General features: G+C 38.8%; 4 protein-coding genes across 4 annotated transcripts; 3 read left to right on the top strand and 1 right to left on the bottom strand.

Annotated features, from left to right (window-relative positions):
* Nucleotides 1-4713: 4713 nt before the first annotated feature.
* Nucleotides 4714-5275, top strand: LOC147514479 (Disease resistance-responsive (dirigent-like protein) family protein). Its single transcript, XM_086583357.1, has one exon. The coding sequence runs from the start codon at nt 4745-4747 to the stop codon at nt 5273-5275; it is 531 nt and encodes a 176-aa protein (XP_086439483.1). The 5' UTR covers nt 4714-4744.
* Nucleotides 5276-5324: 49 nt separating this feature from the next.
* LOC147514478 (mediator of RNA polymerase II transcription subunit 21-like) lies at nt 5325-7700 on the top strand. Its single transcript, XM_086583365.1, has 5 exons — nt 5325-5463; nt 6106-6352; nt 6664-6741; nt 6852-6903; nt 7191-7700. Exons 2-5 carry the CDS (start codon nt 6146-6148, stop codon nt 7265-7267), a joined length of 414 nt encoding a protein of 137 aa, XP_086439491.1. The 5' UTR covers nt 5325-5463; nt 6106-6145; the 3' UTR covers nt 7268-7700.
* A 712-nt stretch (nt 7701-8412) lies between these two features.
* On the top strand, nt 8413-10202 carry LOC147514477 (RING-H2 finger protein ATL65-like). Its single transcript, XM_086583345.1, has one exon. It carries the CDS (start codon nt 8686-8688, stop codon nt 9820-9822), a length of 1137 nt encoding a protein of 378 aa, XP_086439471.1. The 5' UTR covers nt 8413-8685; the 3' UTR covers nt 9823-10202.
* Nucleotides 10203-11514: 1312 nt separating this feature from the next.
* LOC147514476 (oxygen-evolving enhancer protein 1, chloroplastic) lies at nt 11515-13502 on the bottom strand. The gene is made up of 2 exons (XM_086583350.1): nt 12931-13502; nt 11515-12425 (listed from the first exon to the last, which is right to left on the bottom strand). The coding sequence occupies exons 1-2, from the start codon at nt 13168-13170 to the stop codon at nt 11670-11672; spliced, it is 996 nt and encodes a 331-aa protein (XP_086439476.1). The 5' UTR covers nt 13171-13502; the 3' UTR covers nt 11515-11669.
* Between the last annotated feature and the right edge of the window lie 909 nt (nt 13503-14411).

Genomic DNA, 14411 nt, shown 5'->3' with positions numbered 1-14411 from the left:
GTATCGCGGACGTTAAGATATACTATAATTAGATCCCCATTCGCTATCTTCTATTGGGATGATATCTTTCTCGTGCCATCTATAGATAACATTATTTACCACGCATAAAACAAAACCCAATCAACTTAAAAATACTAACTTTAATCTAACAATAGGGAGTAAAAAGATGGGTTACCCGATAAAGATGACAGATTGAGGAGAAGTGATTAGTAGTTAGGTGTTGATCCAAATCGGTTGTATCAACCCAACTAAACAAAGTGAAAACGAAAAACAATTAATTCAGAGAGATGAAAAATAATTAATTCAGAGAAATAAAAAACAACTTACCCCTAGTTTTTATTGAGCCAGAAATGCAGCAGGCGAGGGAGGGAAGAAGAGAGGAGAGGGTAGCGGCAAGAGGAGAGGAGAGAGAGAGAGAGGTTATGTTTTATGAACAAAACTGCTTCCTTTAGTTCAATTTCAAACGAAGGTGGAATTGAATAGATAAAGAAACATGGAGAAAACATCATGGGAGTTAAGAGGGAAGGGTTTCTCTTTGTTGTGTTATTGAGTTGAGGTCGAGAAGAAATCCAATTCTTTTGCACCGTTATGGTGTAGTGACGGTGGGTTTTCACCGCTAAGGGAATCCTAAGAGTCGTAGAGTTGTAGAAGTTGTGGGGAGAGACCGAGAGAATAGCGGAATCCAATTTGAATGAGTTTCAGATCGGTATTTTTTTTTTTTAAGCGTATTTGACTATTTGGCATAAAGTCATAAACCACGGTAGAAAGTGGAAAATTTATATACCACTGTTTATGTTTAAGATAGTGGGGATGTGGAGTACTCTCATGCTGAAAAAAAACTAACCATGGTATATGGCCTAACTTATCCCACGGTTTTCATCTAACTGTGACATATACTAGTAAACCAATGACCAAAGACATTTCCGCCGTGGTATATAAGTATTTCCCACGGTTTTTGAAAGAACCGTCCACGGTTTTTGAAAGAACCGTGGTATAAACGTTCTTATTGACCGTGGTATATGTGTCATTCTGTAGTAGTGCATGCATAGTCTTTGATTGAACTCGTAGAGTCCCTTCAATGTAGTGTTCCCGAGTAGGTGGGATCTGTGGTTGCCCTTCTGGATCAGGAATGTACCTCCTCATTTCATAATTTTTATTCTTAGCTCTGATTACCATATTGTGCAATATGATACATGCTCTCATAACAGTACCCATTGTCTCCACATGCCATAATTTGCAAGCTTTCTTCAAAATACCAAATTTAGCTTGCAAAACCCCAAAAGCTCTTTCAATATCTTTTCTTGCAGCTTCTTGCATCATTGCGAACCACTTCGTCTTTAGAGCATTAGGGTTTGAAATTGTTTGTATAAATGCCACATAGTCAGGATAGATACCATCAGCTAAATAATAACCCATATTATAGTTATGATGATTTACATCAAAAGAAACAGATGGAGAAGTACCATTGATCACGTGCTCAAATACCAGCGAGTTGTCCAACACGTTGATGTCATTGTGTGACCACAGGCGTCCCAAAAGAAAGAATGCCATATCCACGTGTCTTCGGTTTGCAAATGGCCTTCGAATAACAGATGGTTTTCCGAATCCACCAATCGTAAGCACCTTGCCATCCAAATGGACAATTATGCCATTCCCAATGCATACAATCAATGCTTCCCAACATACCCACCATCCACGTGTGGCGAATGTGCAAGCAAGCCGTTCAGATCTACAATATTTGGCCTTCGCAAGTAGACCGAACCGCATAATTTGATAATTGCATCACGAAATGCCTCAATGCCCGGGTTTCCACTTTGCTCGAAAATGTATAATTGATCGTCAAATTGATCGACAATCGCACCATAACCAAGAATACACAAAGTCGCGACCACCTTGACCGGAGGATCTATACCGGTTTACCAAAGATTGTTAACTTTAGGCTGAAAAAACTTAAAATGAGTCTGAATATCGTTGAAGATGTGAAGAAATAAATATTTTTTCATACGAAAGCGCCGTTTGAAATCCTCTTTCGGAAAGACAGGACGATCGACGAAGTAGTTGTTCTTCAAGATTTCCAAAGTCATAGCATATTTTCTATGTTTAATTTTTCGACCCTTCTTTGAACCACCATGTGGTGCCTTCGGAGCATGTACTTGTGCTTGTGCAAGTACAGCCAAAGTGTGTTTCATAAGGGGCATGACGTTAACAAATTCTTCATCAAGACTATCTACCTAGTCTTCCGCTGGAGGAGATGAAGAAGAAGACGACGATGAAGATGAAGATGAAGACTGAAGCGGAAATATCTCATATACTTCATGATCCATTTTTTCGCAATGTGTGTGTTGTTTGTTAAGGATTGATGTGAAATGGTTGAGTTGTTTGATACAAATGTTTGAGTTGAGTGTGTGTAAAATGAAGAAGGAGATGAGTGTAGATATAGAAGGTAGAAATCCGGCCGTTTTTTGTCCGTTTTTTGCCCGTTGGAACATTCGACAGTAGGAGTGGCGCGCGACAGTGGTAATGGCGCGGCTTTGTTGGGGTCAAAGTCAAAAAAGTGGCGCGACATTAGTAAATCTTGGCGCTACGACATTACTATTGTCGCCCGCGATCCGCATCCAAATTGCCAAATTTGCGAACAAAAATGCGAACAAGCAGGTGATGCGACCACGAATGCGACCACCTAGAGTTGGAATTCCGGAAAATTCCGACGTATTTCTTCAAATTTGAAGAATGCTACCACGAATGCGTCCACCTAGAGATGCTCTAAGGATGTGTTGTAACATAAAACATTTTTCAAGGCAAAACAATCAAGTGCCTATAATCCAATTACACCTATGACTGGTGGATTGCTGCAAGAAGAGCTGCTTCATCTTTTCTACAATATAACTTTACGAAAAAAAGATTGAAAAATCTATTCTACAATGAGTAGATCCCCATTTATGAAACGTTGAACATGCATTATTGTCGCAGACAGAGATTTTCGAAATTACTGAAATTCTAACAAGTCAACATTCTGAAATCTTTACTTAAAACTTAGACTTCTTAGCAGATTCAGATGAATTAATATTTTGGCAGTATATACCATATATCTCACGTCGGATTCTTGAAAATCTCAGATGTCACCATAGAGAGAAAAACTGTAGTGCAGCCTCAAAAGGTCACTGATCAATGTCCCAAACAGTCCTTGAGTTCTGGGCCTAATTGTACCACGAGCTTTTAGTGCATGTTTACGTGTAAGTGTAAGTGGCCTGGTTTGACTATCTACACAGTCCACCTTTTAGTTTCCACAGATCACAAGTGGATATGGTGGATTGGTGGTTGATTGCACTGGCTGTCACTTGTTGTATAGCATGCAGAAGGCGTAGATGTAAATCTCAAGCTGTGTTATGTGAACTTGGAGCTAAGCGTTGGGCCTATGCGCCTCTAGCCGCGAGGGGTAAGCCGGCCTGGAGCCTAATTAAGCTTGATTTGACGGGGTAGAATTCTCAATACTAAGGCTCAAGCCTGCAGCCCGGCCGTTAACTAGTGGCCTTTCAGAATGGGAAAAAGAAGACAATGTAACTACCTAATCCAATACAATAAGCGGATCAGCTGCTTTCTCAAAACAAGGTAATTTGAAATGAATAATTTTACTTAAAAGAGTTTCATCAGTGTGGAGCCATAGGGGGTGCAAGAGGTCCTTCAGAAGAATTTGGAAATTTTGCGTACGTGATTTTTATGTCCACGGCTTTTGATTAGGACATTTGCCTTGGCATATTGTTTTTCATAATAATGGGTTGAGTAAATCAGATGGTGTTCCTCAAGAACCTATTGAATATCATTTTCAATGCAGAATTATTGGATCTTTCGGGTTTCATTTATAAGTTCATTCTTTAATGAATCACTTTAACTGCGTTTGTAGTGCTTTCCTCTCTAAGCAGTTAGCACAGGACCAAATAAACTGACAAACTCTTAATGCCTGTAAAGACTAGATTCAGTGATTAGCCTTATACCGGTTGGGAATGGAGAATAGATTAGATATTTGATTGAGTTCGTGTATGAACAAACTGCCTACATAACCAGTTTTCCGGTGAACTGAATTCAAGTCAGACGTAGTTCCTCTTCTGCTTTTATAGATAAGTTAGTGATCCTTCCTCTTCCTTCTTGTCAGGTCGAGTTCTTCAATAGATGTCATCAATGTGTGATGAATTTGCATTGGTGACTTCAAAGGTGTGGTTGTGGTTATGATATAGTTATAACATCAATCTCTTCATATTTGTATGTTACAGGACTCTTCATCTGGATGCACGAACTGAAGTTGAACTGATTCAGGTCTTGGTCTCGAACTGAATGAGGTCTTGCTGATCAACCTAGAAAATGTATCGAGCTGCTAATAACTCTGTGTTGTTTATGTCCATCTTGTGTGTTGCCGTGATAAATATATTACGCTCCCACAACGCCCCTGTACAAAACTAGAAATACTTGACATTTTCTATAAATCCTGATTATGGACATATCATTCTATACTTAAAATGCAAAGATAAGCACCAAACGTATGCCTGATGAAGCAAGTAGCCAGAAAGGGCTTAGGTATAATATTGACTTTGAGTGCCAAATGATGTGGTTTAGGTAGCACTAGGGTATAGCTAGTGACATGCAAATAGGAGCAACACTCCAACAAATACACTACAATGACCCCTCTATATATATATGTAAATCACAACCAATCCAATGCAGTAACCATAGTCTGTTCACATAGTCCAGAATGCGCCCCAGGATTATATTCTGTATAGCAGTTTCTTGTGCAATACTAGTAGTTATCCTATTAGCTCTAGTTTCACCAGTAACTCACAAGAAGTCTCGAAAGCCTCAAACTAGGCCTTGGTTGGCACTTTCCTTATACATTCAACAACCCCAGACCGCGATTACTACTGATCCAAGACCGACAAGTTTTGATTCAAAAGGCGCATTCATCTTCCACCATACCCTCACTGAGGGACCTGAGAACACTTCCCGAGTTGTAGGAAGAGCTCAAGGTTTCATTATTCCAGTTGAACATTTTGCTCATTCGGCATTCAACATTATTTATCTCACCTTTGACATGCCAGAGTACTCTGGCAGCCTAAGCATTCAAGCCAATCAAGTACATGACAAGGGTAGAGAAGAGCTAACTGTTGTTGGAGGGACGGGTGTTTTCGCTTTTGCACGAGGCCTTGCTATCTTCTCAGAGAGTGACCACCAACTTTCTATGATTGAGGCAATGTACCATGTAAAACTGCGCCTCAAACTGGAATGAAATCGATATTCCGATAAATTGGCGTATATATCGGAATGTTCGATATATAAGACAATTAATTAATTTCGTTGTCCTGGAAAGTGAAAAGAGAGAAAAAAAAAAAAAAAATTGAAGGGGAAGAAGAAAGCCAATGGATTGAGGAGTGCGGTGCGGCTATTCGGGATTAGATATTGGTTTAACTCTACAAAGTGAGTGATTTCAACGCGAACTAATCAATGTATTTTTTTTTTACTGTATTTAACATTGAATAGTAAACGTACTTTGTGAAAGCAATGAGGAAGGCAACTCTTCTAGCAAAATTGAGGAAAGAAGATGTAGTAAATTTTTACTCTTTGGACTAATGAATGCAATAAAATAAGAGTTAACGGTCAAATTTATCTTATTTGGTAGCTGGCAACAGACTTTGCGGGTTGCATATTTGCATACACGCTGAAGGAAATTTTTTTTGTCTTGAGATTTGAAAGATCAAGTACATAGTTTGAATCACCAAAACTTGTGATTGTTGTCCAATTTGTCATGTATGTGGTGATACAATATGTACAAAAATCACTAACGAGCGTGACTGTATTTCCCAGCAAGATTTCCTATCTATTAGACACTTTTTTTCGTGGTTCGATCCATGGAAGGTTCTTGCTGCAAACATATGTTTGGCGTAATGCCTTTTTTGTGAATTGGATTTTTCTGGAAAAACTAGTTCTGAGCAAAGCACGATTCATGAGTTTGTTTGGAAACACATGGGTATCAGTCATTTGATCCTTTCTTTCTTCTTGGCATTGTTTCACATCTGTGGAAATCATGTTGCATAATATATTCTTATTTGTTTTGTTTAGTTGGAATTGCTCACCTCGGAACTGAAACCAAACTCGTAAGATGGACATCATCTCTCAGCTACAAGAACAAGTAAATACAATAGCATCCCTTGCCTTCAATACCTTTGGGACATTGCAAAGAGATGCTCCTCCGGTCAGACTGTCTCCCAACTATCCGGAGCCACCTGCTAACTCCTCAGAGAGTGCCACTGACATTGCTGAGCAACCCAAGCTCATGAGTGCTGCCCTGGTTAAGGCGGCAAAGCAGGTAACAAGAATTTTCAGTAGTTATGGCTATGCACATATTGCTCATTATATAATAGTCACGATTTTTGTGTTACTATTTACATAGTATTATTAGAGAAACCTAGAGAATACAGTCCCACCATATGTTAGCTGGTATTCTGCCACAGTTCCATGGTCTGTGCAACTTGGACAACTCATGTATTCAGCAAAAGTATTCATCAAGGGAGAGATGGAGGGACCTAGCATTTGATTGACCCAAGAGTTTGACAAAAGTATATTATATTTTGCATATTATAAATGATTTATCCAATAAAAATTGATCTTTTTTTGCAGTTTGATGCATTGGTTGCTGCACTTCCAGTGTCAGAGGGAGGAGAGGAGGCCCAACTGAAGCGGATTGTAGAACTTCAGGTATTTTGTCAATTGTGATTCTTAACTTCTTGTCTATTTTGACCCCATTGTTCTTTATCTTATACTTTCCCAACTTAAATATATTCCCCATCCATTCCTTAATTGTACAGGCGGAAAACGACGCAGGAGGACAAGAACTTCAGAAGCAGTTGGAAGCTGCAGGTGATAATCTTACCATGCTCTGTTACATGTTAATATGTTGCTTACTATGATTATTATGCATACTAAAATGAGTCCAACCAACAGTTTGTTCATGTGATAATCAAACATCAAAATGATATCAATGCACACTCTCAACGCAAGTAATAGTTAAAAATCTACTGACAAGTGAAGCTATATAAAGACAGGAAACTATTTCCACAACATATTCTTCCAGCCTTTTACTGTCTCAAATTCTTTAAATGTGTTTATATATGTCTGACTATATCAACTAACATTATCGTTTGCAGAAGAAGAGTTGAAGCAGGTGCAGGAGTTGTTTAACCAAGCAGCAGACAACTGCTTGAACTTAAAAAAACTTGATTGAGAATGGAATTACCTCTGCTTCCATTATATGTGAACGTTTGAGCACAAACACAAAACTGACCGCTTTGTGGGGAAGCAAGTACTAACTTACGTTAAAAGTCGTCCTGTTTATCAGAGATTCTGGGCAGAAGTAACAAAGTCGAAAGGAAGATGCATGAACTGATGAACTTGTACTTGTTGGTTGTAATATGAAGTTTTTAGTTGTTACAGGAAAAAAAAAAAGGGAAAAAATTGTGGATTACGGCTTATAAATTGCCACAATGTAATCTTCTTGTTGCTGCGAGACGCAAAAGAATATCCTAATTAGCTAGGAGCTCATTCAAGGTCTGTAAACTTTATCTTAGTTTTAATTTCTTTCTTAGCGTGGGCGGGTTGGAGGATAAGGAACCTATGTATCGATAGGACACTTCTAATACAATAGTTTGAATTTTTTACTGGGATATTTTCAAAACAGGAATTACGGAGTTGCTCTTGGTATTTCTTATAGAGGTCTCTTTCTTAATACTGAGAGTGGTGGATTTGTTCAGCAGTTCCTGGGTCAACAAAATTCATTTTCTTGTAACTGCGCCCTCTCGAGGCATTGTGATCGTGAGTCAGGTTTTATTGATATATGCACTTAGTTCATATAAAAAAAAAGATATATGCACTTTATGTTTCTCATGGAGATAACAGTTTCTAATAGGGGAGTTAAAGGAGATTGAATAGCCGCATTAGCAGGTTTTGGAAGCTCACAGGGCTTTACTACCAGTGCCATAGTGCACTAGTGCAGTGAACCAAATCAGCATGGTTTGTACTTCGTAGCGACCAACGCAACATTAGAGTCTTCATCATAAGTAGGGTAGGTAGCTGATCTGAAGAGTTTTTAATTGGGCTGCTCTTCTCATGTCGGCTGCCCATGTGTTTTTTAGGCGGGCCAAGGCCGCTTTACCATTTTTTTCACGGTGTTTAGTGTGCAGTTTTGAGTTCCATACATGCTATTTCTTTGAGACTGATGCAACTCACATAGTAGTTCCCTGCTAGCGTCCCTCAAAAGCAAAATGAACTCTGTGAATTGGGCTTCAGCGAATGGAAATTCTAACAACCAGACTTTCCTTTTCTTAGCCACATTTAACAAGACCACTTGGATTTGATGAACAATTATTTTGCAATTCTGCATTACGCTCTGCTTGACTTTGGCAGTTGAACTTGACATGTTTGGCTGATGGCAATTGCATTTCATTCAACTGCCCAAAGTATACAAGCTAATAATCGGTACAATGAATATCAAATGCCTCCTACATCCACTTGTCCACTAGATAGATTCAGTGTTGGATTGCTTAATCAACATCAAACCTACTCCATCGTACCTCATTAACAACAACACCAAGAAAACCAACAACACTCTTAATTTTCTGAAAAGAGTAGTGAAAGGTAGGAGTGATGAAGAACAACAACACACAGCTTCATCACAAAATGCTACCTGTGAATTCATCACACAACCAAATTGATTGGGGACCAACTCCATCTCCTTCAAGACTTCCCATAGATTTCAGCCCACCTCTCATCGCCATAGTCGTTGTAGTTGCCACGGCCTTTTTCATCGTGGCCTACTTTCGTCTCATCTCTCGTCACCTCCTCCCTCCTCTCTTCCTTCTCCTACACCGCCTTAGACTCAGATATCGCCGCAGATACTCTCCGTCAAGCCGCGGCGATATCGAATCAAACCTTTCCAACATTTCCAACTTCATCCCAGACAACTCCACATTTCACTACTTCTCATCTTACAACGGACTAGGTGAAGACGTAATAAAAACAATCCCACTCTCAATCTACACAAAGATATCAAAAACTAGTCATGACTGTGCAGTTTGTCTAGTGGAATTCGAAGAAAACGACTACGTTCGCACACTCCCTATCTGCTCACACGCCTTTCATGTAGAGTGTATCGATATATGGCTCACCACTCATGCTAACTGCCCACTTTGTCGAGCTGGAATCTTCCGTCTAGAATCTCTAATGGCATCTAGAATCCGTCCCAGCCTAGACGGGATTCTAGAATCATTTTTATCTGAAACACGTTCTGTTATTCAAGAAACGGAGATTAGTGATCAAGTCTCGTCTCAAAGAATTACAGAAACAGAAGAAAGAAGTAGGAATAATGTGTTGAAAAGATCATATTCGTTTGGCTTTGAAAGAAGTCTAGCAACAACTGATAGAATTGTATTAGAAGCAGTTACAGCTACACCATGGAGATATCGTAGAGGAAATCATCTATGGACAAAACGACATCCATCTCCGTTTTTAGGAAAAGGGTCTAGAGTTTTTTCATTCAGAAGAGGAATGAAGTCTCCGTTTATATTTAGAAGGAGACATGGCTTTTTCCCTTTGTCTGAATCTAATGCAAGATATCATGGTGGTGGTGGGTCTTCTAGAAGAACCAAGTCGATGACAATGGCAAGTCCGATGTTTATGAGATCAACGGGTGGGAATGCAGCGTTTTCGTCTAGTAGATTAAGGTGTGGTGATCTCGAGGCGTTGTTGTCACCGGAAAGATTGAATAATAGACGGTGGAGATGAAGAGGGAATATGGACGGTGGAGATGGGACCAAGGGGATTTAATGAGGTGCCGGGTTTGAGAGGTGAAGGCATTAAATGAGAAAATTGACGAGAGAGAGAGTGGGATGGGATTTTTTTTTTCTTTTTTCTTTCTGAGTTGTTGAAGGTCATAAATGCGCGCAGTGAAGTGTTGGGAAAAGAAGAATTTGTGTTATGGAAAAGCGGGAAAGAAACAAACTTAATTAAAGGTTGGACAAGTTGAAGTACTACGACAAATCGATCGATGGTGTTGTGTTTGCATGGTACTCTTTTTTGCTCCACCAAGATGGTGTATAGTGAAAATGATTTCAAAATCAGAATTTGGGTAAATATTGGTTAATAAAATGGATTTTGACAGTAAATATTTTGCAGTATCTCGCTTCTACTTCATAGATAATATAAAATTATTTTATGTTCCCTTGGTTCGCTTGTTTATTCAGTTTTTGTATGATTACTGTAGTGGTTTAATTAGTATTTTAATTATGAAAGCGGGGTTGAGATTTTAGACATATAGGTGCCACTCTGAAATTAAGTTGAAATTACGTCCATTTTCAGGCTTGTAAATTTACGAATGCATTCATCTATACCTAGGTTCTGTTACAGCCAGAACCACATAGAAAGATCAAAGATACATAAAAGAGCACCCTACCAATAAAGAAACAATACAGTCATATTAACTTCTTAATATGTCTAAAATAATGGAGCAATATGTCCTCTTTGTATCTTAACTTCTTAAGTTCTTAATTAGACTTTAGTTTCTATGCAAGGCTTTAGACAGCAATACAGTCATATTCTGAAAACGCGACTGTTCCTTGTTCTTAGTGTTGCACAAGGCAATAGACGCCAGTCTCATACCAAATCGATTTCTGCTCCCTTTGACAAGGCTGGCAACCACGCTTTGAAAAAGGCCAGTTTATAAGGTTGCATATGGATAGTTCAAAACTCCAAAGCAAGTACGCAATGCAGAAAAAGTGGGCCTATGCTAAGTTAACTTTGATCGTCCACAAAGATTTCAGCAAATTATTATCGGAGATCGAACTAACGAACCATCCCCTGAAAAAATGTAATTGATTCCAAGCCAAATGACAAACTTCAGCCCAATTGTGAACTGAGCTTTGGTTGGGCGAATATCAATAATAACCTGACTAATGCCTGGTTGACTAGCTATGAAATAGCAGCACATTCACCATCAAAAAAAAAAAAAAAAATAGCAGCACACGAGTGCATATCCCTGAAAAGAGGTGTTTCCAAGAAAAGATAACTCTCGCATGCTTCTCTATAAAATATCAATGAATACAAATTCCTGCAGTTGCCTAACAAAATTGAAGGAGACTCCAAATTGAAGGATACTGGTGCCTGATAAAGGCTGGCCCAGTGCTAGATGGATTGTGGGCAGGGTTAGATCCCAGGCATGTAATGCTTTATCATAAGCACCTTGATCCTTTGATTGCACCAGAAAGTGGGAGGCTTGGGAAGTGAAAATTCACTTCTGCAATGAAAGCACCGAATTAAGTATTTTTCGTTTCCCCTCTTCCTAACTACGCTCTATCCAGGCTCTCCTGATCAATCTAAAATGTTCATTTTGCAATTCGGTGAAATGCAGCGCAGTGACTGAAACCTGAAGCTATCATTTGTATGGGGTTGCATCCACAAAAAGAATGCATCACAGAATACTTTAAGAAAACATAATAGTTGACTGTGAGCATCAATAATTTACATGCGAGATTGTGGTCTCTATATATAATTAATCGGAAAAAAGAGGGGAGTAGCAGGTCTATCCGAAACGAAGTTCAGAACCAAATAATACACAAAATGGACAAACATTTTTACTACTCAAGTTGTGCATACCAGATCCCTTGGATCTTCACATCCTTGGGAGCTTTTGCACCCAAATCAGTATCAGAAGGTTGAATGCTTTCAAATACTCCAATGACTTCACCACTATCTGGCTTGCTCTTTGTGACACTTAGATTGATTGTTCCAGTCGAGGATGAGACATTCTTTATGTTTTCCTTCTTTAGTTCTTCCTCGTCTCCTCTTCCACCAGCTGGTAGAGCAACTGCATTATCATAACCAGTTGATCCACCTCTACCCTTTGGGTCTAAAAATGACGAACCCCGGTAAGAGGGCACAAGGAAATTGCCACCGAAGCTTTCAGGCTTTCCAGATGCTACAAGTTGTTTAATGGTGAAAAGGAATGGAACACGTTCGCCTCCAGGGAGTTGGACAGTAACTGCAGCATAATCAAGTCCATCTTTCTCCTCAAACTTAACTGTGCCATCAGGTTTCACTTCAAAAGGTCCTTCAACCTCGTCAAGAGTGTAGGTTAGGCGAGTCATGAGCTTGGTTTTTTGGAAATCAGGTGATGAGTTCTTGCTGACACCCTCAGCTTTGACAGCGAATGAAGTGGGCTCTAAGCAGAACTTCTTCATGTTGTATTTGCCTGGCTTGAAGGCGAATGCATCCACACCACCGTCAATGGTTGGACACTGGTTAGCAGTTCCTGATCCCTTTACCTCCATGTATGTCTTGCTTTGTATCTCATCGAAGGTTAATCTTTTTGGAACTCCTTCAGCATTTGCTCCCTGAAGAAACGAAACTCATTACCTCCAATTCTATAACTATCATTGAATATTTACTTCTAACCAAAAACAGCCCAGACCCTAAGTGGGTAACTCTGTGTTCGAAAAGCTGCTAATGATCAACACTTTCTTTGCACTTTTGTTGGTAAAAAAAGAAGATGAAACAAGCTAAAATCAGCACTCACAATGGGGCCTAAGTTGCTAAAATCAATAGTTTCCTCATATTATGAAATCGGAAATAAATAGTGGTCATAAGTCTCAAATGAACATACACATCCATATAAAATCTAGTATTTGTAAAGTTAATACCCAATAGATCCAAGTGTTCTGATTCTTTCTTTTTTTACTATGGTTTGATTCATGGACAGTACTAGAAGGCGCTGAGGACCAAAGTTTTATTATTCGAGTGTAATTAATTAAGTACGTATGATCATATGAAAAATGCCAATAACTGAACTAACAAACTCAATGCAATCAAGAAACTTAAAAAGAAAGAGTGTGCGCGTACCGAAACAAGGAGTGCAGATGTTGCAAGTGCAAAGCCAGCTAGTTTAGTGGCATCGACGCACTTTTGAGTCAAGTCTTTGAGATCACTTTGGAGTGAGCAAGTGAGTCTAGCGTTTGATGTGTCGAAGCCAAAAGACTTGTTAACACTCTGAGATGATCTCAAATGCACTGCGTTACGTGATGTAGCACCCACCTTAGTGGGTTGCATAAGTGTAGCTGCAGCTTGAAGAGACGCTGCCATTTTTTATCTTTTTTTTCAGACTTCAGGAGGGTGTGGTGCTGGAGTGTTCAAATGAAATGGCTCACACTCCTTTTGTCTACAAAGAGGCATTGAGTGAAATGAAGAGATTAATATTGCGTGGTTTCGGTTCATGTTAGAAATTTAATGGATAAGATATTGGATAAGGGGACTTCTCATTGGTTCTTTGAAGCTATGCCCCGTTTTTCATTGTTTGCCACGCGGTTATCTCACGTGGCTATCTGTAAAGCTTCACAAATATCCATTAGTATGATCTTCGGATAATAATCCATAGAGCTCTAATCTAAATATCACTGAGCATTGTTGTGTAGATCAATTAGTGAGCTGTGTGCTCATAAATATATATAGTTTTGAAAGTGTCATATATACTATGGATAATGCTGCAAGCTAATTCAACTGAAATTTCTTAAATAACAGAGACCTGCGAAGGCTGTTAGGGGTTAATTACTCTAGTAGTCTAGCATCCATATTTTGAACTTAGGGAACCCACCGTCAGAATCTACTCAACAAACCAAATCACCCAACTGTTGGTCAAGTTTTTTCTCTAGATATATCTACTTGGAGATAAGTTGATCTCTAAGATTAGAAAGAGAACAAACTTGGTGTTGTTGAAAACTTTGGAGTCGAAGACAGGGAATTCTTCAACTAATATTGATGAAACTAAAATGGGAGATGAAAAAAAATGTCAAAATGAAACATGAAATCTACCAATAGTACTAGTTTATTATTATTATTTTTTTGTGTTCGTGAGAAAATGGTATGCACAGGTGTTTGTGCATACCAAACGTCCAAACCTCACAAGAAAGCTGGGCATATTTAGTGCATATTGCATACAATCATCACAAGAAAAATGGTATGCACATGCACAAATGTTTGTGCATACCAAGCCTCACAAAAAATAATGTGCATAAGTGTCATGCATACCACGAGTGTCTACGCATACTTTCATAATAATCAACAATAAATTCAACTTTAAATTACTCAAAAAAAATCAAATCTTTAATGAAACCAACAAAATCTAAGCTAAATTAATAATATATTTAACAACAAAAAAAAAAACTCCGAATTTCAACAAAAAAAAAATACGAGTTGGAAGAAAAGTTGAGAAATATTTAGATGCGATTTCAATCTTCAATCTAATAATAAGCCGATCAATCTTGTGTGTCTTCTCTTGTTTGTTCGTTGAGATTACCTTGAGATCCGTGGGCCGAAGCCTATTATGT

This window comes from Coptis chinensis, chromosome 2 (assembly GCF_015680905.1).
Source record: "Coptis chinensis isolate HL-2020 chromosome 2, ASM1568090v1, whole genome shotgun sequence".
NCBI classification, from domain to species: Eukaryota; Viridiplantae; Streptophyta; class Magnoliopsida; order Ranunculales; family Ranunculaceae; genus Coptis; species Coptis chinensis.
The sequence above is the reverse complement of the archived record's forward strand: the minus strand, read 5'-3'. Positions and strand labels throughout refer to the sequence as shown.